The 25,342-nt window shown below is 33.2% G+C and overlaps 1 protein-coding gene across 2 annotated transcripts in view; it reads right to left on the bottom strand.

The window, feature by feature from the left end:
* Positions 1-1,455: 1,455 nt before the first annotated feature.
* The window catches only part of CWF19L2 (CWF19 like cell cycle control factor 2), a 93,686-nt gene continuing 69,799 nt past the window's right edge, over positions 1,456-25,342 (bottom strand). For both annotated transcript variants that reach the window (XM_069468983.1, XM_069468982.1), the window contains 5 exons: positions 17,031-17,147; positions 9,354-9,509; positions 7,029-7,109; positions 4,963-5,064; positions 1,456-2,081 (listed from right to left, as the gene is read on the bottom strand). In XM_069468983.1, the coding sequence (XP_069325084.1) occupies positions 1,938-2,081; positions 4,963-5,064; positions 7,029-7,109; positions 9,354-9,509; positions 17,031-17,147 (600 nt within the window). In that variant the 3' untranslated portion in view covers positions 1,456-1,937. The remainder of the gene's footprint in view (positions 2,082-4,962; positions 5,065-7,028; positions 7,110-9,353; positions 9,510-17,030; positions 17,148-25,342) is intronic.

Below are 25,342 nucleotides of genomic sequence, written 5' to 3'. Positions count from 1 at the left end.
AAAACAAAAAAATAATTTATCTATAGTTAGGAAGAGGAAATAGAATACATGGGATAAATGAGGTATGATAGATGTGGTAGAAATTCTATTCTATTAGCTTCTATTAATATTTTCTCAGTAAAATAGGAAGTAAGGTCATCAGCTGAGAAGACATATGAAATAGTCCTTTGGCACTGTACTCAAATATACTTGCAAATATCTTAGAACTTGTCATACTGTGCTGCAAATATTTATGTAGATGTCTATTTCTCCACTAAACTGTAAAATAATTTAGGGTAGGGGAAGTACTTTTTATTTTTGTACTATCAGTATATAACACTGTGCTCTACAAATATTCATGAAATCACTGATTGAATAAATGAATGTTATAGAATCCTTTAAGATTTTGGAGCAAAGCCAAGAGTTTGAAAACAGCAATAAATAAAATACTGTCAAACATCTATTTGATACATATACTTAAATGTAATTTGCAAATATTGAAAACCTGAAACCACTAAACTTCAACTTACCTGTGAAATTAGAAAAACTATAGACAGACATAAACATTTCACTTTTTAACATATTAAGGAAGTAATGAGATGCTGATATTAAAAATAAATATGTAGGATTATGAGTAATTCTGGAGTATGCTTCATAATGATTCTAGGTATTAAACATTTCATGACAAAATGTCAAGATTCAGCTTTCACCTAGCACTCTGGGAGGCCGAGGAGGGAGGATCGTTCAAGGTCAGGAGTTCGAGACCAGCCTGAGCAAGAGCAAGACCCTGTCTCTACTAAAAATAGAACGAAATTAGCTGGACAGCTAAAAATATATATAGAAAAAAAAAATTAGCTGAGCATGGTGGCACATGCCTGTAGTCCCAGCTACTCAGGAGGCTCAGGCAGAAGGATTGCTTAAGCCTAGAAGTTTGAGGTTGCTGTGAGCTAGGCTGACGCCACGGCACTCTAGCCTGGGCAACAGAGTGAGACTCTGTCTCAAAAAAAAAAAAAAAAGATTCAGCTTCCAAAAAACCAACATCTTTAAAAAAAAGTTACTACATCTTCCATATAAAAAAAAGTAGAAGCACTCTTATACCATATCCATATTTTAGAAGTATAGGGTTTACTCTTGACACCAAGTGTTGAAAACAAATAAAAATTAAGTACCTGGGATCAGGGAGGGACACGAGAATGTGTTCCTGACATCTATCATATTCTCATTACTTAAGATTTTGTGATAATCAATATAACTCAAAAATAATGATTTTGGCTACAAATTTTAACTTTCATAGAAACCCTAAACAACCCTAAACTATGTTATTTGAAACAACTACGTTTAGGACCAAAATTCAAAGACACTATTTGAAACTTCAGAAATAAAAACAAACTTGAATCATGAATATTTTATATCTTTACTATCATTTAATTTTTAATTGTTTTGAGACATTCTTTTTCTTTTAACAAAAAGAACAATAGTGATACTATATGCTACTGGTAGAAAATTAAGATCTCTTCTATAAAATCCTATGAAAAGAAATTCCAATTATTACAAAATACACCAAGTCTTGTTCTAAAAAATGCAAAAGAAGCCAGGCAATAGACTTAACCTTGAAGCAGATCCATTTCCCTCTGAACCAAGGATTTTCTATGCTTCCTAAATACCCCTTCAGAAAAGCCCTTCTCTAAATTAACTGAATAGTTCAGACACCAAGAAGTAGGTACAGAACAGGAATGTGAGCAGGTCATGCAAGATATACATATGGAAGTCACTAATACAAAGTCCACAGGAGCAGGTGTGGAAGAAAACAACACAACTGCACAACAGTTGTCAGAGATCCAGAACAGTCTGTTGCTGTGACTCTCTTTCTATGACCTGAGGGTCAGCTATTTAGTTATATATAATGGAAATAAAACTGAATGGGATCTGCAGAGGAAACTAAAAATGAAAGGTATACCTCAACATTTTTTACTTTTAGTGAAGTCATATGGTTTCCACCACTGAGCAAACTGCAGTGCTTTCTTCCTCTGATCCTCAAAGCTTTCTCGGACCCCTTTCCTCCAAAGTCTTGGTTCTATATCCAGCATCCCACCAATGATTTCCTTTTAAAGAATGAGAAAAATATAAATACATGCATGTATAAATAATAATGAAAACAGGAATGAAATTATTTCTGTTTATTCTGCTATTAAATATAACATTAAGTAGTTCTCCATGACAATGTTCAAAAATAGTATAAATACTAGTTTCAAGTAAAAAAAAAAAAAATCTTGTTTTCAGTTAGTTCAAACTATGCAAACCCTGTGATGCTAGGAGTACTGGCTAGCTGTGTCTCCTGTCAAGCCATTTGTCCATTGTGTTACTTGTTAGCACATCTACCAGATGGTAGCAAAGGGGAGGAAGAAAAAGTGAAATTTAATTAATTTCGGCCACATTAGCAGTCGGGCACACAGTTTGGAGAAAAAGTTTATCAACCTGTAGCAATTATTTACTTTGTTGCTCAACTGGAGTTGAATCTCAGGCTAATGTTCTCTCTGCTACCCAGTATATTTATAAACCAGTTTCCTCCACTATTAGCTGGAGATCTTTTTTCTAGGAAACAAAATCATATGTTAATACTAATCTAAGTAAACCTAGAATTAAACATTATAAATCATCTTCATTTAAAAAGTCACATTCTCAAGCCCTGAAAGGAATGGCTTTTTGGTTATCTGTTCATTATTCTAGATTATCTCCTTCATGATCTTCTTCTTGTGCTGTTAGCTATAGAAATTAATCAAAGTTATACATGTGAGTATCCACGTATGGAAAGATATGAAAGAGACTTACAATGCTTAGAGGTAGGGCAGTGTAGTAATATAGAAAAACACTGGACTAAGGGTCAAATTCTGTGTATCCAGTCTAGCTCTACTAGACTGTGTGGTGAGGTCTTGGACAAATCATGTAATCTCTCAGATGGTAAGTTCTTCATCTTAACAAATATACCATGGGGACCTCCTATGCACAAGCAAATGCCATATGATGTAGGGGATACAAAGATAACTAACATGCAGCTATCTGTCTTCAGAGATCTTAGAACAGAGCATGGAGCTGTGGTGGGAGCAGAATAACAACCAAGCTATACAGAGGACTGTATTCTAAAGCAGAATAAGGTAAGTGCTAAAGCAGACCATTTGGAGACTCAAAAAAAGAAAAACTTCTATTTGTTAGTTAAATCAGAAGCTTCATGGAAAAAGGAATCTATTATCAATAGGAAGGGAAATAAAGGGGTCAACAGGAAGAGTAGATTATATAAGACATCAAGAGAAATGGGGCAAATTTAGATGTATTTCAAGAGTTCAAGTAAGCAATGTAGTTCAAGAACGCCTGGCTGATAAAAGTTGACCTAAAATTATCTCTATAAAACATTGTTTTGTCTTATGTTTACCATATAGGATTGATTCTTGTTCTGTTACTGAAGCAGCTGTTAATGGAAAGAGACCATCCCAATAATCTCTTCTTGCTCTCTAAACAACTGCTTAGGTAGGAGGCCAAAGGGAATTCTTGGGCCCATAGACTATTTCTTGAAAAACAGATTTTGAAGAAAATGGCTCAGTGACAAAATGCTGACTGAGGAAATTTTCTATTTAACCTCTAAACAGTATCATAAACCATAATGCATATGCATAATATGTGAAGGGAAGGCAGTCTCACAATTAAATTTACACAACTTGAAAAAAATGGATATTTTAGTTTCTTTTCCCTAGAACCAAGATTTTTAAAAAAATAAATCTAGAGTCATAGAGCCTTCAGTTATAAAGCTCTACTGAATAATAGCAGGATTTTCCAGAGCAGTGACAAAAAAAAATTCTTTCTAGCTAACTCTGAAAAAAAATTCTGAAAATTTCTCAAACAGGTTTCTGTAACATATTACAAAAATTCAAAGATGCAGGCGACTTTGGGTGTCCAGTTAATCCATTAAAGACAACAATGTAAAAAGTTTTGAATCAAAACATCTGGAGTTGAGATTCCCCTTGGCACATCCCTATTCATTGTAGAAGATGTCTTATGCAGGAGATGAAAGTGGGAGGAAGGGGGAGTAGGGTGAGGAAGAGAGAACCCCAAGCAGAATTCATCAAGGACCTTTTAATTTAGAGGAACTGGCTACATAGGGATGGTATGAGTGGAAAGGCCTGACCTACACTAGACTAAAAGGTCACTTCCTACAGGCATTATTCCCCAGATTTCTTTTGACTGTTTCAGTTGCTGCATTAATTTCATTCTAGTTCCTGACATTAACTTATACACTTCCCAGACACTCCGTAGACCTTTAATTTAAAAACTATACCCCTAGGAAGCAATCTGTGATAATGGAAAGGACATACTGGCAATCAAAAGATCTGTTCTCTAATATCTGCCCAGAAACTATCAGTGTAAAATGAGTCATGTAGTCTTCTTGGACCATACCTTGCTTAACTATAAATGAAGAGGTGATATAATTTGTTCTCTAGTCAACCATGACCATATGTACCCATGTTTCTGTCATTTATTAGTGTATAACCCTGGGCAAGTTATATAATCTCTGTGTAGCTCAGTTTCTTCATCTGTAAAATGAAAAGTTATATCTACATAATAGAATTATTATGAGCATTAAATGAGAGCTTAGAACTGTAGCTGGTGCACTGTAAGCCCTTAATAATAAATGTTAGCAATTATCATCAATCTCAACACAATACTAGCTGACTTAAAAAAAAACAAACAAACATTATAGTCACTGTTGACTATGTCAAGAAATGTTTGGCTCCAAAGTGACATTCTTGACTCTGTTTCAATGTTCTGGGATTTTTTCTTTTTTATTAATAGTTGCTAGGTTATCTCTAAAAATTTGGTGGAGCAGTACTCGCCAACCTCACTGTACACTGTGCCCAAAGTTTTATTTCTCTTCAAAAGAAAAGTGTTACCAAATTGCTAAACTCTGGAATGTTATCAAATTTATGAGCATACCTTTCCAAAGTACGAAGGGAATTTGTGCTGATCTTCAATGACATGGGCAAATCCTCCTTGGAGGCCAAAATCCACAGAGAAATAAGGTAAGCCTCTGGGTACCTAAATAAATAGACAAATCACATATGGAACACAGCACAAAATCAGAAAATTATCCTTAATCCTTATTCCTGCTCTCTGGCATGACAGTAATATGCATCTCTCCAAACATAAAATGTATTTCCAATTCTAGAGATACTTAAGCAATGACCTAACTTTCTGAGTAAAAGATTTCATTTTGGTAGGCTTTCAGCCAGATAGTTCCTCATCATATCTAGCAATTATAATCAAAACCAATTATTTTTCTGTCCTTGGAGAAAACCAGGAAAAAAAGGTACTTATTTTTTTTCAAATATAACTGCAGAATAATTTTCCTTAGACCACACAAATAAAGAATAAGAATATGCTTTCTTATACTTTACTCACAATGCAGAACAGGAAGCAGGGCTTGGACACATACTTAGAGCTCTGTTTACAATGTCCCTGAATTTTTATTACTATATATTTATCAAAGATAAATCACTCAAGAAAAACCATAATTTTTTATTAGCTGGTGAGATGGGTACAGAAATATTTAGTTTACCAAACTTATTTCAAAATATCTCCAGGATTAACTCTCTATTATATTTTATCCTCCCCATTCTTCCTTCTTCCCTCCCTTCCTCCCTTTCTATCTACACACACACACACACACACACACACACTACTTTAAACTATATTTTGACTGAAAAAGGCCATAATTTCTTGCTTTCCCTATCAGTTAAGTAGATCTTATGTCCTTGTAAGTATTTTTTTGAAGCCACAACTTTGTCACTAGAAATTATCCAAGTGGATCAATTTGTAGTAACATTTCTCCTCTCTAATCCCCTCATATAGCCAGTATTTACTCATTTGAGCACTGAATCACATATTGCTACTTAACTGTATGAATTTTATATTGTGTCCTCAAGGAGGCATAACTTAGAAGGGTGCAGTATGGTATGGTGGAAAGACTGATCATCTTGAAATATTATAAAGCAATTAAAATTAGGGCTTATACTAAGTTGTTGATGTTACAGAAAAAGCACAAATAAAAATCAGTTTATAAAATATTACGTAACATTAAATGCAGAGAAACAGGCTACGAGTTTGTGGCATTAATGTTTCTATATTTCCAATTAGGAAAAAATAAAGTAAAAAACAGACAGATAAGGTTCTAATTGCAGCTCTGATTCCGACAAGTGTGTGACCTCAGACAAGTTATTTAACATCTTTGAGTTTCAAGAGAAATACAAAGAGTTCAGAGTTTGCTGTGAGGATCAAATAGGACAATGTAGGTAAATGTCTAGCCCAATTCTTGGCACAGAGAAGATTATTTGGATATAGAAGATTATTCTTTCATTTCTATCTCCCATACAAGAATGCTTTGTGCAAACCTGGTGGTCAAAGAAAAAAGGATTGAAGGCTCCATTGGAATATTTTCTAGAAAAGAGAAAGATCATTACAAAAGTACTAAACTTATGTGTAACTTGTATCTGAAAGTTGATCTGCAAATCAAACTTAAACTATGAAACATGATTAGGCAAGTCTCCAAAAGAACCCATAATTTAACTCAACTACTGTTTTATAGGAACATAACAGGGAACCTTTGTATAATAAAAAGAAAATGAATTCCAAATTCCAAATGGAACCTCTAAGAAAATGTTTCTCTCAGTATAATTCTAGTAACAAGAAGGCCCCTCTCACCACCTATCCCACAGGGGCTGAGGAGCCCACCAGAGGAGCTCTCATGGCAGATTCTAACAGCTGACATAGACAATTATTATGGCAGTGAGCCGAAGATCAGGAAGAAACATTCATCTGAACAAATAAAAACCCTCTACGAATAAGCATTTGCTAGACTAGGTAGAATGAAAATAACAACTTCTTTACTTGTGAAATTAGATACTTCAGCCAAATGGTCTCTTTCTCAACTAGGATGTGGAAATTAATGAATATCCTGAACACCAGGGTAATTTTTTTATATTAGAAAAAAAATTGTTACTTACAGACTTTCTGACATCTTTTGAAGAGAGATCAATCAACTTCTTGTTCATGGACCATTCTTCATCAGATTCCATTATGGCTTTCTAAGAAATAGCCATTTGTTAAATGAAAGAATGATACATAAGCAAATACAAAGAGACACTTAAAAACAAAATAATACAGTGAATTAATTATGAGGTATAACAAGGTAGGCCATTATTCTGAATAGATTAAGTCTTTAATTTTAGTTATTTAAAATTGGAATTTATTTTTTTTAAATTCTACCTTTAGCCAAAGATAATATTCTTTTACTCATCTTTAACTCCTGTACTAACTTCAGCTCAATGTTACACAACAATCCTTAATAAGACTGAGCAATTTAATATTAAACATAATTTGTGTGAACCTTTATGTTTTTATGTGAACATAAAAGTTCACAAATTCCTTGCTGCATTCATAGAAATCTACTAAAATTAACTCATTTAGTTTTACCACTCTTCTTCCAAATAGCAACAGAGTAATTTATATGCTTTCTGACAACCAAGGACTTCAACTATTTCTGCCCATATAACAAAGAAGCAAAAATGTAGGAAAAAAAATTGCTCTAGAAAATAAAGCCTGTTTCTTAAAAATTCAGTAAACATAAATCTACTTCAAGCTTATAAAAACTTAATTTTAATTGTATACCACTTTATACTTTTCTTCCCCTCCATATATAAATTTTATGTTTTTGATGTCAGAATTTATACAACTGTAATTTGTCAATTTGTAATTAAAAAAATAAAAATTTAAAAAAGTAGGAAGAAAATATATAGAAATAGAATTGTAAGACTTTCTAGGCTAAGCAATATGACTACTATTCATGGTAAAGAAATATTTAATATAAAGAAAAGCCAAGGTGATGAATATAAAATAATCTCATTGTTTTTACAATATAGTTATTAATGAAACAAATTTTGAAGATAAAATTAACATTCAAATAAATGCAATTTAAATACATCATATATAGTGCTATTCCCTATTTAATAGGTATGGGTTGCTTGGCTTGATATAATATAGCACACTCAATATAAATGTATCTATAATGATCATAAAAGGTTTAGGGTAAAAGAGAAAAGTGATACATCATTCTAAGAGATGCTATTTAATGTCACTTCACATGAGCAACAGTGGCTGTTCTATGTTAGGCCATATATTTTAAATGCCTCTCATCACAACCATGTAGGACTATACTGAGGAAGCACCAAAAAAAGGCATGTTGAAAAAAGTATAATAACCTCTTTCTCAACTCAATTTGATTAACAAAGGACTGGCATCGATCTTGGATTACCTGGCTTATTCTCTTATACCGATAAAAAATGTTTTTATTTTTAATTATTATGGGAACATAATAGTTATATATTGCGGTACATGTGATGCTTTGAAACAGCCATATAATGTGTAATAAGCAAATCAGGGTAATTGGGGTAATAGCATAATTCTTCACATCAAATAATCAGACTGTTTTTAAAGACTTCTAGAGAGAAAGAAGATTTTTATCAACTCATAACCATTGATAGATTTTATACTTCTTTATTGGATCTTAGTGTTCATATTAATGAATCTTACCATCCCATATGGTATAAACCTATCATATACAATCTTCTTACACCAGCTCAGAAAACATTACCTTCATTTTTCTTTGGACATGTTAGCATTTCATACATGGTTCTACATTTATATATTTATATTAGTCTAAAAATTATATTGTATTCAGATCAGCATCAAACACAGCTTTTACATCAAAATCAGCTTTTACTAGGTAAAAGCTGCTTTAATACTATAAATAACAGTTGGTTACAAACTCTAGTCATTATTATATATCCAAAAATGTATATCAAAGTTAGAAATTTTTCATTTTACAAATAGCATGATGAAATATTAAATACTAAAACTTATAGCAATAACTTGCCTCAGTAATGTAATCTGCATTGTTTGTATATTATTACCTTTGGCTCCAGTGTATTTCAATAATCAATTTTCTAGAGTTATGACTATAATTTTTACTTGAAAGCACTTATGGTAAAATCCTAATTTCACTTGAGAAATGGGAAATTAAAGCAGAAATTATAAGTTACCATTTGATAGTATATTCATGCTTCTAAATAAGCATGCTTTTAAAAGGTCAAAATTCTATATTTCTTTTGACAGAAATTTATACAGCAGAATATTCTGTGCTTTACCTCATTTTTTAATATGATATAAAATGTAAGTATATATGAGAAAAATATATTAATAAAGACAACTGTATTCATAAAACAGAACCATAGCAAAAAGTAAGTATGTATGCAAAGACTACCTATAAATACCTTAAAATAGATGGGAGCCATATCACCCACTTCCTTTGGGAGAGGAATGCATTCATAAACCATGTGATACTGTTTCTTGGTGCTCATATTAGTTTCTAAGAAGATGCAGTCCAATCCTTTATTTTCAAACATCTTTACCAATGATTTTCTAAACATCTAAAGAAAGAAAAAGAACTAGATAAATAAAACAGATTTAAAATCAAGCATTTTTAAGATATCTGAAATATTAAAACAATAAAAAGTAAAACATCCCTTTAAAATAAAAAATACAACAAATAGTAATATCTGATCTCCACAGTGTTACTTTATAACTATACTCTCTAAGTGTTTTTTTAAATTGACATCCACTCTGTATACATTTGAAATTGTTCCAGTAAACTAAAATGAGAAAAGCAGACAAAAATCAAGCTTAGGTAATAAAATATGCAGAACTGACAGTAAAATCATTGGAAAACATCCTTAAGCCAAAAAAGGTACTCTGAGCAGATGGGCATCCTAAAATTCAGAAACAGACAACAAGAGAATTCTCTTTCAATTGTTTCCCTATGCTCATGGCATCTTCCTTTGTTGGTTTCCTTATGTTTTCTGATCCCTCACTTACAACCTTGTATTCAGGCAGTCCTCTATTTTCACATATAATGCAGTCCTGTCAAGTACATGAAAGCCAAAAACACTAAAGTTGAAAAGTGAGAGAGTTTCCTTTTCCCAAGGAACTAAGTGTTGTTATACAATCCCTTTTATATGTACATATGTATGTATGTATTTCACACTCCTAGACCTCAGCAACAGCTGTTTGTAGAGGGTGGCTGAAAGGAGCTAAATGGTCCAGGATGTTTGCATGCATTCACATGGCACCCTTATAGTACAGGTGGAGCTAAGGGTAGAAAGAGGAAGAAGCAGGCTACAGGCTGGGAGCCAGAGAATTTGAGAATTCTAAATACAAAGTTAGCCTTGTAAGGTGTTATGCAAGTATATTTGTCTAAGTAGAAAGAGAAACACATTTTATCTAGATTTGTCAGCTCGATTTATAACTTTTTAATATTTTAATTGAACTTCTTTCATTTTGAGGTAATTTTCAATCACAGGCAGTTATGGGAAATCAGTTTCCCCCAATGGTAACATCTTATAAAACTATAGTACAACCAGGATATTGACAATGATACACTTCAGGTTCAGAGTAATTCCACCACCACCCACTAAGACCTTTCCTGTTACTCTTTGACTTCTTTTTAGAGACAGGATCTCACTATGTTGCCCAGGCTGAAGCACAGCGCCTATTCACAGTTGCAATCACAATGCACTACAGCCTCAAACTCCTGGGCTCAAGCAATCCTCCTGCCCCAGCCTCCTGAATACCTGAGACTACAAGTACACACTGCTGTGCCTGGCTCTTGTTACCCTTTTATAGACACAGTCACTTCACACCCTACCTGGTCCCATACTTCCTCCCCCACCTTAACCCCTAGCAACTGCTAATGTGCTCTCCATTTCTTTAATTTTGTCATTTCAAGAATGTTATATAAATAGAATCATGTAATTTTAGGGGGTTGTTGTTTTTTTTCAATCAGCATAATTCCCTGGAGATCCATGCAAGCTATTATATGTATCAATAGTTCATTATTTTTTACCGTTGAGTAGTTTTCCTGAAATGGATGTACCAAAATATGTTCAACCATTCACCTTTATAGGATATCTAGGGCATTTCCAGTTTTGGGCTATTACAAATGAAGCTGCTATGAACATTTGCACAAAAGTTTTTGTGTGAACATAACTCTATTTCTCTAGAATAAATGCCAAGAAGGGTAATAGTTGAGTCCTAAGGTAGTTGCATATTTCACATTTTAAGAAACTGCCAATCTCTTTTCCAAAGTGGCTATACTGTTTTATTAATACATTTCTACCAACAATGTAGGAGCAATTCTGTTTTTCCACATCCTCACCAGCATTTGGTGTTGTCAATATTTTTTATTTTCCATTTTGATAGGTACATAATAATTTATCATTGTGGTCTTAATTTGCATTTCCTAATAGTTAATGATATTAAATATCTTTTTTATATGCTTATTTGCCATCTCAATATCTTCTTCAGTGAAATGTCTCTTCATGTCTTTTATCCATTTTCTAATTGGATTGTTCATTTTTTACTGTTAAGTTCTGACAGTCTAGATTTTTATATATTATTTATATATTCTGGATACAATTTCTTTGTCAGATACATGGTTTGCAAATATTTTCTCCCAGTCTGTAATTTGTTTTTCATCCTCATATCAGAGTCTTTTGAAAAACAAAAGTTTTTAATTTTGACAAAACTCAGTTTATCAATTTTTGTTTCTGTGCATTATACTTTTAGTGTTAAATCTAAGAACTCTCTGTGTATCCAAGATCCTGAAGATTTTACCTTATTTTTTCTAAAAGTTTTATAGTCTTACACTTTACATTAAAGTTTGTGTTACATTTTGAGTTAATATTTGTATGAAGTGTGAAATTTAAGCTGATGCTCAGGTTTGTTTTGCCTATGATGTTCAATTGCTCCAGCATCATTCATTAAAAAGGCTATCCATTCTCTGTTGAACTGATTTCACATCTTTGTTAAATTCAGTTGAGAATATTTGGTTGGGTCCTCTATTGAACTGAATTCTGTTCCATTGATCGAGATGTCTATTCCTTCCATCAATACCAAAGATTCTTGATTACTGTAGCTATATAATAAGTCTTACCTGGTTGTAAGTAAGTAGTTTTCTCTGCTCTAAAGCTATATAATAAGTCTTACCTGATTGTAAATAGTAGTTTTCTCTGCTCTAAAGTCTACTTCATCTGGTAAAACATAGCCACTTATGCTTTCTTTTGATTAATGTATGCATGATATATATTTTTCCATCCTTTTACATTATTCTACTTGTGATATTATATTTAAAGTGTGTTTCTTGTAGACAGTATATAGTTGGAATATATGATACCTCTACCACACTCTATCTTTTAAATATGGATATGCTTATAACTGTTTGTAATTTAACATAGTTACTGGTATAGTAGAGATATCATTTTTGGTTTGTTCTTTCTCTTTTTGTTTTCTGTCTTCTTACGGTTACTTGAACATTTTTAGAAATCCATTTTGACTTATCTATAGTGTTTTTCAGTTTGTCAATTTGTACAGTTTTTTAAGTGGCTCTAAGTAGTTGCTCTAGGCCTTACATTATATATATATAATATAAAATCATCTGATTATATATATACACACAAATATACATATTACATATATATATAAAATCATGTGATAATGTCTTGATTTTCTCCTTCATTCCCGAAGGATATTTTCACTGGATATAGAATTCGGAGTTGACAGTTCTCTTCTTTCATTACATGAAAAATACTGTGTTACTTCCTTCTCATCTACGTGGTTTCTGGTGAGAAATATGCTGTCACTCAAATTGTATCTTCCTTACAGTGTATCACTAATCATTCGTTGGGCATTTTTATGATGGCTGTTTTAAAGTCTGTGTCAGATAATTGTAACAATTTTGTTATCTTGGTGTTGGCAACTATTATCTTTTTCATTCAAGTTGAGATTTTCTTTATGATAAGTAATTCTCAAATGAAATTTGGACATTTTGATAATTATGAGACTGGATGTTATATAAGCTTCTGTTTTGTATGGCTTTTCCTAACACTGCTCAAGCAGAGGAAAGAACACTATCTCATTAATGCCAGGTGGGGACATAGGTTCAGGTTCCCTACTCAGCCTCTGTTGACACCCATAAAGGGAATGGCTCCTCATTACTGCTGGGTAGGGAATGGGAGCTGTAGGCTCCCACTAGGCCTCCACTGATTACTATTCTGGCTGGGAGGAAGAGACATGCCTGTGTCAGCTCCCTACATGGTCTCCATTCACAGTAACCTAATGTTACATGCATAACCGAAACAAAACCAAACAGGAAAATGCACAAATTCAGTTTTGTGACAGTTTTTTAGATTGTCTCTATCTTGTTGATTGTTACTATGCTTATGGACTTTTCATTTAAAAAATTTTTATTAATTGTTACTTATTCCAATCCATGTCTAGTCCTATGGTGAAAAGATAATTTTATATACTAGAAAAAGGAAAATCATTACTAGAATAGAACCATGTATTTGTAACCCAAATTTTTTTGAAAAAGAAAAAAACATGGATAAAATGCATCAGCAACAAAGATAATAAAAATTTAAATACAAAAAATTCCTTATTGCATGTTTGTTCGTACTTCCTTCCTGGCTTAACTACTGATTGTTCTAGATTCTATCAGGAGAATGATGAAGAAGGCATACTCAAGATGTTGTGAATTATAAATGAAAACTGAAAAACTACTAAATTAGCTAGTGATGCAATGGTCCAGTATTATAAAATGTATAAACCTAACACTAATAGCTCCAAGGAGTATATACATATATTTAAGTACTTCTCCTTTATATATATAAAAGATTTTAATTTAAAAATATGAGTTTAATGGAATAATTTAAAATGATTGATTCCATCAAAAGCAAAATTGTCTCCATATTCAATATTTAAAGTACACTATACATATTTCAATAATGTCCATTTTTAAAGTTATTTAACTAAACAATAAGGAAAGTTTTTATAGTTCATTATCATAAGACATACCAAAACTATTTTACACTTCAGAGAGATATAGAAATCTCATGTTACAAGGATGTCATGAAATTCCCATATTCCTAGCATAGAAAACACTTCATTCTTTGGATAATTTTCACTATTTTCCACATTTCTAACCTGTCATTATTCATCTAATTGCTCATTCTTCATTTAGTCAACACATCTGGACTAAAATTCCTTGTAAAGAGTTTAAGTAAACTAACTATACTGCAAAATGTTACAGTCCTTAATTTGTATCAAGTCACATTACAGAAAAATCAAGTAAATATGAATAAATAATTTTGAAATTAAAATTATTTTCCTTAAAAATATTAAAGCTATATAGGGCTGCCTACATAATATTAATGCTATAATTTATTTGGCAATTTTAGACACGTTATAGGATGTCTAAACATAAAGTTATCAAGTTCTCCAAAGCTAAATTTTAGAAGACAGGACAGAATATACACGTTAACTCTGCTGCCTCCACAGACTAACACCTCAAAAATGACATTAAAACAATTTTTAAAAAGGCATAACCTACTTGAACAGAAAGAATGAGAGAAGACACAATGAAAATCAGGTCACTCCATAATACCTTTCTTAAATGCTGGAAAGTTGATTCATATCTTGAGGAGGAGAAGGGGTGTTAGCAGGGGCTACAAAAATGAAACCCATGCTGTACTGCAGAACCCCCAGAATGCTCAGGAATTGGCAGCACCAAGTACTTATGGAAGTGGAGGTGAAAGTGTGGCTAAAAACAGATGACTTAGATGAAAGCTTTTTGAAAACGCAATTAACATGCCAGATCCCCTCCTCATCAGCAGAACACTACAGGATTATCCTCTGGAAAAGGTTAAATAAGGCAGCTGAGCTAGGAAACCGAGACACAGTTGAGGGTATACAGTCTGAAAACAGGGGTGTTATAGGAAACACTACTTAATGTTCTTAAATGTTCAACATTCTGCCACTCCTACCCTTCTTCCTCTACTCAGCTCCCAGAACACTGGCAAGCAGATTAAGATGGCCTAGGCAGGAGATTGAAAGAGTCTTTTCTGGAGGGTCTGTCTAGCTCCAAGAAAAGGACCTAAAAGTACAAACACTGGATGTTTCCCAGTGAAACGGCCCCAACACATCACTCCACAGTGAAGCCCACTGCAGACAAGCATCAAGGACTCTCCTCCCTCCCTGTCCTACAGTGTCTGACTATAGCATATGTTCAAGAAAATTTGTCAAACTGTTAAGAATAAATTTAAAGGGGACCAGGTTTCACTATATGTTTAACAAAACTAATAATCTGGATCTTACTCATTTGAAATTTGTCATTATTCAAATGTGTTCTACTGAAACTTACCTTTGCATTTTCCATTAAATAGAAGCTCTAAAATTAACTTTAAGTATTACCAGATAATGGTGATAAAAACCACTTGAAAGAAATGGCTCTTGTATTTGTAAACAATATTTTGTGCTAAGTCAAATCAATTTTTTTAATATATCCAATAGAGGAGGTGAATAATCACGAGAGTAGAATTAATTTGAGCTGTTGTACATATTTGAAAGTTAAAAAAAAAAACAAAAAATGAAACTTCTTTAAGCTAGGATTCAGATATTTCATTAGTTACTATCCTACAGTAATTTATAACTTCTAAGAAGTTTTTTCTTTTATAACACAAAAGGGGTTGTAATGCCATTATTTGCATAAAACAATTTAGCTTTTCCTCCCTCTCTCAGTTTTCCACAAAATCTGCTAAACTACTATATAACATAACCTGCACTAGAATATACCACACCTTTTGGCAGAATTAATGAATGATTTTATCTCTGCATTTCTCACAGCAACTAAAATATCATATTCATGTACTCAATCTCTGTTGAACTGAATAAATTTCTTCTTTATTCACTTCATTTTTTTTCACCAAGTAGCTTAATTGCTTATAGAAATATAAAATGTACACACTAGATTCTTGTAATTACTTAAAATATTTTTGGAACTGTAATTTGCTCTAAGTTAAATCAGTTTTTTTACATGTATAAATTTTTAAAAGGCTTCACAGAAAAGTTCCAAAATAATTCTGAAAACCAAATTTCCATACTTTCTACCTTAAATTACCTACTGGTACTGGTATCTACTACTGGGAAAAACCAAAATTTCACATGAAAAATACTTGTCCACATTCTTACCCATTCTTGGCCATGGATGTAATGAAACAATACGCCCTTCTAACTTTCACAGCGTAAACTTAAAAAGCACGGGGTGCAAGACACTAAATTTCATGAAATGCCATCAAAATATCTCCCCCTCTGACATCTTTATCAGCATGCTGCAAAGACTAGTATATATAGTCTCTTTTGAAGTTATAATTTTCACAATTTCTAACTAGGGCTCCCTGTAATCCTTATTCAGTTGTCAGGCATTAGAAAAACCAAGAGTTTTCTTTCTTTCATAGTCATTATTTGGTCTTGAAATAATTCAGCAACAATTTTTCTCATCTTGTGCCTTTCACTCTGTCAAAGAAATCAGTAACAAAAACAAATCCCTGCAACCAAAAGTTGGGCCAGGTTATGAAGGGAAAAAAGCAGAAATTAAAGCCAGTAACAAAATCACCACAAAACCACAGCAGCAGAGAAGGCCAATTCCATTACAGGAAAATATGGCAACTACTGAATATAAACCTCTGACTCATAAAATTTCTTTTTATCATCTGAAAATCTCTTTCCTTTTGGCTGATATTTATTAGCTTAATGTGATAAGAATGACTCTCATACTACACAAAGCACTGCAGAAATCTTAAGACTAATTTTTTAAGTAAAATTAATTATGGCTTTGTCACAGTTTATTTAGTAGACAAAAGTTTTCAAAATCTGGAGTACATAAGGAAAATAAAATAAAATGATAAAAACATTATGATCCACAACTATGAAAACACAAGTGTTTAAGTTCAGAAACTAAAATCATTGAATGAAGGTATAAAATTGGCTGGAATTTATCACAATAGTTTGCGACAACTGTTCATGCGCTTTATAATGATAACAAACATTATCAGGCTGACCTGAATTTCCTCCCAGATGTCTTCATCCAGTAAAGTAGCCGCTCTATGGTGCTGCAAAGGGACTATCAGGCAGTGACCCTCAGTGAGAGATCGGAAATTGGGTAAACATAAATAAACCTATGGGAAAAAAATTCAAAGGTGAAATGTTATTACTATTGAGTCTTGGTTGTAACAGATGAGCTCCTAGTAGAGAAAAATGGCTCGTATTTAATAAAGTACACTTGCTTATAAAAATGTTTTTTATTCTAATATTTTTAAAGATATTTAATGTTTTTAAATATTGTAAAAGACATAAGGATGGCTTTTTAATAAACTGGAAACTTAGAGTACAAGTCTCAGTTTTCACTGTTACTCATCAAAGATTAAGATTAGCCAAGGAAGGGCAGAATCAATGATACTTTAATCTGAAGGAGCTCTATTTTTTGAAAACCTTTGAAACAACACAATTTTCACAAGGATAAAAAGGCACATGTAATGGTAGAGTAGTCCAACTGATGATGCCTATTAATCAGGCATTCCTTCTCTCATTAGCTAAGAAAAGAGAATTAATCCAGCTAAGAAGGAAAGGAAATGACCTCAGAATGGCTTTACTGCTCTGTTTATTTGCATACACATAAAAGCTGGTGCTATTTTTCCATTATACACAAACTGTCTTTAACCCAAAAAAAGACTAACTAAAATGTATGAAGTAAACAAAAAGGTTTCATGCGGAGCATAAATAATATTCTGCAAAGAGGTTTGGTCTTATTTTCTACTATATTTCGTTAGGTTTTAACTAGAAATATTTTGCATGGGAGAACATTTTTATTTATTTATTTATTTTATAGAATAATGCAAGTTTTTAAAACTTTGCTGAGAAACGACACAGTAGGAGTGGATGGACATCTGCCTAAATTTACAGTAAAATCACAACCACATTTGTGAAGAGGAGAGGGAGAGGGAGAGGGAGAGGGAATAAAGATTTTATTGGGTGGGAATATCTATAGGCAACTTAGAAACTGAAATATTGAAAAGAATAATTAAACTTCCTACATAATTACTGAGATAAAGAGCCAGGTACAAGTGTCACTCATAGGTCAGATAACATGCAATACAATTTATTTTAAAAGCACTATAAACATAAAAATCATCTAAAATGGGTATTGAAAATCATTTTTCCCAAATAAAAATAGACAAATAAAAGAGAAAATAAAATCAATAAATATGTAAATAAATAAGAACACAAAAAAGCAATGCTTTTTTTTTATTTGACAGAGAGAGCAGAGCCATTTATTTATTTATCAATAATTACTGAGGGCCTATTATATGCCACATGCCAGAGAATCAACAATAAGCAGGGACAAAAATGTCTACCCATAAGGAGCTTTTTGGGGTGCTACAGACCCAATATATGTGTTCCCCCAAAATTCATACATTAAATCCTAACACCAAATGTGATGGTATGTGGAAGTAAGGACTTTGGGAAATGATTAGATTATGAGGGCAGAGTCCTCATGAATGGGGTTAGTTCCCTTACAAAAGAGGCCACAGAGAGCTTGCTTGCCCCTTCCACCATGTATTTATGAATTAGGACATGGGCCCTCACCAGACACTGAATCTGCTAGAGCCTTGATCTTGGACTTCCCAGCCTCCAGAACTGTGAGAAATAACTTTCTGTTGTTAAGAAGCCACCCAGTCTATCGTATTTATGTTATAGCAGCCCAAACTAAGACATGGGGGGAGAAACAAATAAACAAGTAAATTGTATAGCATGTCAGATGGTGATAAGAGCTTCTAAGAAAAAAAAGCAGGAAGAGTATACATAGTGTCCAAAGAGAAGTTTAGGGAGCCCCACTTCAGAGTCACCTGCTGGGATGACATTTAAGATAATATCTGAAGGACAGAAGGGTATAAGCAAGAAGTCCTCCAGCTAGAGGATAAAGCATGTGAGGAGGGAGCATACCAGTTGTGTTCCCCGACAGTCAAGCAGCCAGTGTAGCTAAGCTGAGAGGATGAGAGGAAAGGTGGAAGATAAGAGATCAGAGAGAGAACTCGGCCTGTATGGCCTTGTGGGCCACAATAAGGAGTCTGGCTTTTGTCTGAAAAACAGATCTGACTAATATTGACTTAAATTTTAAAAGATCACTCTGGCTACTATACATAGAAGAGGACAAGAAGCAGGAAGATCCATTAGAAAACTATTACAAGAGTCCAGTAATAGATGATGATGACTTGAGCCAGGGTGGTAGAAATAAAGATGATGAGGTAAGATCAGACAGGAATAGATTTTGAAATACAGCCAATAGGATTTAGAGATAGACAGTAAGTGGGGTATGAGGGAAAGAGCGAATTCAAGTGCTACCCCAATTTCTAATCTAAGCAACTGGAGGATGAAGGAAAAATGTATTAAATGAGGAAGACTATGAAAGGGGTAGGCGTTAGCTTAGGGTAAAGGTGGAGGTGGGGATTAGACATTCGGTTTGAGGTGTCTATTAGATATTCCAGTGGAAAAGCAGGTTAAATAAATGAACCTAGAATTCTGGGAGAGATTTAACATATAAATTTGCCAGTGGTATATAAATGGTGGGTAGTCATGAAATTAGATGAGATCACTTAAGACAAAGATATCTTCATTATAGCACTTTAATAGGGTGTAAGTAAAATTTTTGTAAAAGTATTCTGAAACAGATTGGTTGCACAAATGCATCAAGCCATTCAGTCCTGCACATACCCACACCCTGTATAATATTACTGTGCAGCTCCTCCTTCAAGAGGAGGAATTGAGATCTGGCCTTGTGACTCACAAGGGCCAAAAGAATATGGTGGAAATGATGGTGGTCAGTTCCAAGAATATGCCTCAAGAGGCCCGGTGTACTTCTGCTCATTCTCTTGGAATGAGCCTAGCCCACTGGAAGATAAGAAACCATACAAAACAGAATGAATCATCCAAGCTGAGACCACCCTAGACCAGATGCCAGCTGATCCAGCAGCTAACTGCAGGCACAGACACAGCTCAGCTGAAACCAGCCCAGATTGCCTACCCACAGAATCATGACACAAACAAGTGACTGTGGTCTTAGCCACTAAATTTTACTGTAGTTTGTCATGTATGAATACTATTACATCTCCTTTTCCCCCATTTAAAGGTACAAATAGAAGAGCTAATTCTCAGCTCTGATGTATAAAGTCTTTACATTCCTGATGTATGAAGTCCAGTGAAGGTAGCATCTACTTCAGACAACTTGTAGTTCCAAGAATAAACCAAGTTATCCTCTATCTCCTAAATACTGAAATGCATCCTATTCTACCATTAAACCGTAGCACATGACATACTTCTTCCAGAAAACCTTCCTTCATACTGATACTCCAGGGTAATTGAAATATTATTCTGGGTTCCCATAATACTCCTGCACATATATCACGGTAATAAGATTGATCTGTTTATGTGTTTGCCTACTCTCCATAAAATGTAAGAAACTTGAAAAGATTTCAGCCTCATTTATATTTCTAGGACCTAACAATGCCTGACATACACTAATGAATGAATTACTAAATAATTTTGTTTCTTTTTCTAAATCAAATCAAAAGCAGATGACTGGAATCATGTAAAAATATTAAAGAATAAACACAAATCTTATTTAAGTTATAAGCATTATATTTCTTTGGCTCATTGTATAAAATATTTATCCATGGACTGCTAACCTACTTTGGAAAAAAAAGATCAAATAATTTGTGGAAAATACTAATAACCATATCATAAAAAGTACAGTACTCACCTATGACATGATTACCTATGTGGAAAATCACAAAGAATCAACCAAAAAACTCTGGGAACTGAAAAGTGACTATATTAAGGTAATAGGATACAAGATTAATATATAAAAGTAACTACTTTCCTATATACCATCAATGAACAATTGAAATTTAAAATTAAAAATACAATATCATTTACAATAGCACCCCAAAAATGTAATATTTAGGTATAAATTTAACAAAACATGTCCAGGATCTGGATATGAAAAACTACAAAACTCTGATGAAAGAAATCAAGAAAGAGTGAAATAAATGGAGAAATATTGTATTTGTAGATTAGAAAATATTGTTAAGGTATCAATTTTTCCCAAGTTGATCTATAGATTCAATGCAATCCCAATCAAAATCTCAGCAAGCTATTCTGTAGATATCAAAAAACTGATTCTAAAGTTTATATGAAAAGGCAAAAGACCCAGACTAGCCAAGTTGGAGGACTCACACTACCTGACTTTAAGACTTACTATAAAGCTTAAGAATAACCAAGACTGTGGTACTGGTAAAAGAATAGACACATAGATCAACGGAACAGAATAAAGAGCCCACAAACAGGCCCACAAATATAGTCAACTGATCTTTGATGAAGGAGCAAAGGCAATTCAATAAAGGATAGTCTTTTCAACAAATGGTGCTTGGAACAATAGGACATCTATGTGCAAAAACATGAATCTAGAGACACCTTACATCTTTCATAAAAATTAACTCTAAATGTAAAATGAAAAACTACTAAACTTATAGAAAAAAATCACAGGAGAAAATCTAGGTGACCCCGGGTTTGATGACTTTTAAATACATCAAAATCATAATCTATTAAAGAAAAAATGATTACTCGAACTTTATGAAAAATTAAACACATCTGTTCTGCAAAATACACTGTTAAAAGAATGAAAACACAAGCCACTGATTGGAATGAAATATTTTCAAAACGGATATCTGGTAAAAGACTTGTATCTAAATTATACAAAAAAAAACACTTCTTAAAGCTCAACAATAAGAAAACAAACAACTCAATTAAAAATGAGCAAAAGATTTCAACAGATACCTCACCAAAGAAGATATACAGATGGCAAATAAGCATATGAAAAGATGCTCAATATCATCATTAAAAAATTGCAAATTAAAACAACAATGAAATACCACTATAAGATTACTAAAAATCCAAGAAAACGACAATACCAATTACTGGCAAAAATGTAGAATAATAGGAGTTTTCATTCATTGCTATTTGGAATGAATAACTGGTAGACATTTTGGAAGACAGTTTGGTGGTTTCTTGAAAAGCTGAATAGTCTTACCATGCAATCTAGCTAGTATTAATATTTACCCAACTAATTTGAAAACTTATATGTATACAAAAACCTGCATACTGATGTTTATAGTAGCTTTATTTATAATTGTCAAAAGCTGAAAGCAATCAGGAGGTCCTTAAAAAGGTGAACGGATAAACAAACTGACACAGCTATACAATGGAAAATTACTCAGCCATAAAAAGAAATGAGCTATCAAGCCATGAAAGGCCATGGAAGAACCTTAAATGCATTTTATTAAGTGAAAGAAGCCAGTCTGAACAGACCATATCAAGCATGATTCCAATTGTGTGACATTCTAGAAAGGGCTGAAGAAATAACAAAAAGATTAGTTGCCAGGAGTTGAGGGGAAGCAGGGATGGCTAAGTGTAGCCCTGGGGATCTTTAGGGCAGTGAAACTATTCTTTTAATATTTTAATGATGGATATATGACATTATATATTTATCAAAACCCATAGTATTTTACAGCACAAAGAATGAACCTACATGTACACAAACTGAAAAAAATTATTTAGGAAACTGAGGGATCCTAGTAAGGAATGCAGACTGTGACAAGAAAATCTAATCGTTTTACAAAGGAAATAACCTCACTGAAGAGAATGGGCAGCAAAAGGTGCTGATCTAAGTAATTTTGGAAATGAGTGGAGTCTATAGACTAAAGGCAAAAGGAACCAGAAGACCGCTCTACTCTACTTTAAAAAGTTGTTTCCCACAGGGCTACAGGTTAGCAATTCTGATAAAGCTATACAATTGAACTGGAACTGAACAATTATGTAAATAGATGGCAGAGTGGGAATTGACAGATAAGCAAGAAGAGGAAGTCAGAATAATTCGTGTGATAATGGATTAGAGTTGAAGATACCAGTATGAACTCATGTTTAGCTTGATATAGATACAGGCGGCTGCAAACAGAAATATCGGTATGTATGTGCATCTACACAGGCTAGTATACACATATATTTTTTTAATGTGTCTTCTGAAAGGGACCAAAAGAACTGACATGTAAGTAGCAATGAGCATACCTAGTACCCAGACCTTGGTTTTTAATATCATTCTCCGATACAAGAAATCTGAACTCCTTGAAGAAATGGCTGATTCTAGGACCAGAGCAGGAAATATACAAGATGAACCTGGAGCATTTTATTGTGCCAGAAGGCTCAAAAAAAAAAAAAAAAAGTGAAAATCCCATTGATAAAGGTAGGTCAAAAGGACACAGGAGCCAACTAAAAGAGCTCTCAATGGCCAAACCTGGAATGAATTAAGAAACAAAATAAATATGGTAGTATACGATTATAACAAAATATAAAATAAGTATTTATGAGTCCCTATTGACATAAATAAATATTTGAATAAATAAATTGAGGGAGAAGAGACAAATCTCCCATGTAGAAAAATTTCAGATAATTTATGGAGAAAGAGGAGCATAACTCTCTCTCTACCCCTTAAGTGTGGGCTGTACATAGTGACTTTCTTCCAAAAAGTATAGTATGAGGAATAGGGAGGGGGAGTCAGGGAGATTAACTTTACAGTAGAGAAACCTGAAAAACACTAACTCAGCCATGTGATCAAGGTCAACACCAACAGTGATACATCATGTTGACAGTATGTACCACGGATACAATGTCATAAAAATGGCAATCTACTTCTGTGGTCTTCCTTCCAAAAACCGAAATCCTAGTTTTATCACGAGGTAAACATCAGAAGAATTCCAACAGAGAATACTTGACCAGTGCTCCTCAAAACTGTCAAGGTTGTCGAAAACAAGGAAAGTCTTAAACTGTCCCAGCCAAGGGGACCCTAAGAAGACATGACTGCTAAATGTCATGAGCCATGCATCCTGGATGGGATCCTGGAAGAAAAATAAGACACTAAGGAAATCTAAATAAACTATTCAGTAACATCAGTAACTAAGTGTAACAAATGTGCTACACTAGTGTAAGATGCTAATAATAAAGGAAACTGGGTGCAGGGTATATGGAACGCTGTGTGCCATCTTCTCAATTTTTCTATAAATCTAAAACTGTCTAAAAAAAGTTTTGTTTTGTTTTGTTTTTTTAAAGCATAATGTTAAGACAAGGAGGTGGACAGACCACTTTTATTAAAAAAAAAAGGAGAAGGCAGGGTTGGCAGCTCAGAAAGTTATTAACTGACTAATGAGTGCTAATATAGTTTCATTAATATTTGAATTTAAGACATTACTTTAAATATCAGACATATAAGCTGAGTAAGAATTATTGAATTACTTTGGAATATTGCTATTTCAGCTTAAGGGCAAAACAACTCCTTAGAAACTCGTAATTATATATGATTAACTTACAGAATAACTAAAGGGAATGATTTGTTATTAATTATTAGCTACAATGGATGAGACAGTCAATCAGATATTTAAGGAAATTGACAAAATCCCTCCTGCTCAGTATTTCAAATATTCCTACATTGAAATATTCACCGATCACAGGCGAAAGGTAGATGGTAGTTTTTAGAGCAAAGATAGCAGAATAAAGCATAGGTGGAGAAAGGAGAGATTCAAATGATTTCAAAGCCTTCAGAATGAAAAGCCTAGTCCAAGAAAGAAGAAACAGAGCAGACACCTCTCAGTAAATTGAAAGCAAAGAAAAGAATTTAATGCCATTAGAAATGACTAATCGGAAAAGGTGAATACCTCACAACAGAAAAGGAAAACAGAAGAAAGGGGAAAGGAATGTATGAGATAATAACAAGAGTCGAAGAAATAGAAATGTCTGTTTATTGGCCAACAGTTTCCTCTGGCCAGTGAACAGAAATGCCTACTTTGGAACGCGCCCTATAAAGCAGGAGGCTATCAAATGGCTTGTACACTTAATACCTCTGTGCCTCCCTGTACTCAGTCTGTCTTTAGTCCACGAAGGAAAATGAAAAAAACCCTAAACTTCTCCTAAGGCATTGCAGGAAAAATTTAAGTGTTACCTGATGTTTAGTTTATTCTTACATTTTTAAAGGTATGAATCAGACTAAAGGGGAACAAAATATTTATACATAAGGTAATAATTATAAAACTTTAAATGTTTATGTGAAAGTCAGGAAAGGAATTTAGAAAAATTAATACAAGTAATTGGTTATGGTGGGTTTTTAAAAATTGGTTAAATTTTGAATGGAATTTTTACATTGACCTTTTTGATAAAGTATGGAGGAGAAGAAAACAAAGGGTAAGGAAATAAAGTAAAAGAAACCAAAATC

The sequence above is a fragment of the Eulemur rufifrons genome, chromosome 6 (assembly GCF_041146395.1).
Source record: "Eulemur rufifrons isolate Redbay chromosome 6, OSU_ERuf_1, whole genome shotgun sequence".
In the NCBI taxonomy this organism is placed as follows: domain Eukaryota; kingdom Metazoa; phylum Chordata; class Mammalia; order Primates; family Lemuridae; genus Eulemur; species Eulemur rufifrons.
Note: the sequence above shows the minus strand (reverse complement) of the source record. Positions and strands in the feature narration are given on the sequence as shown.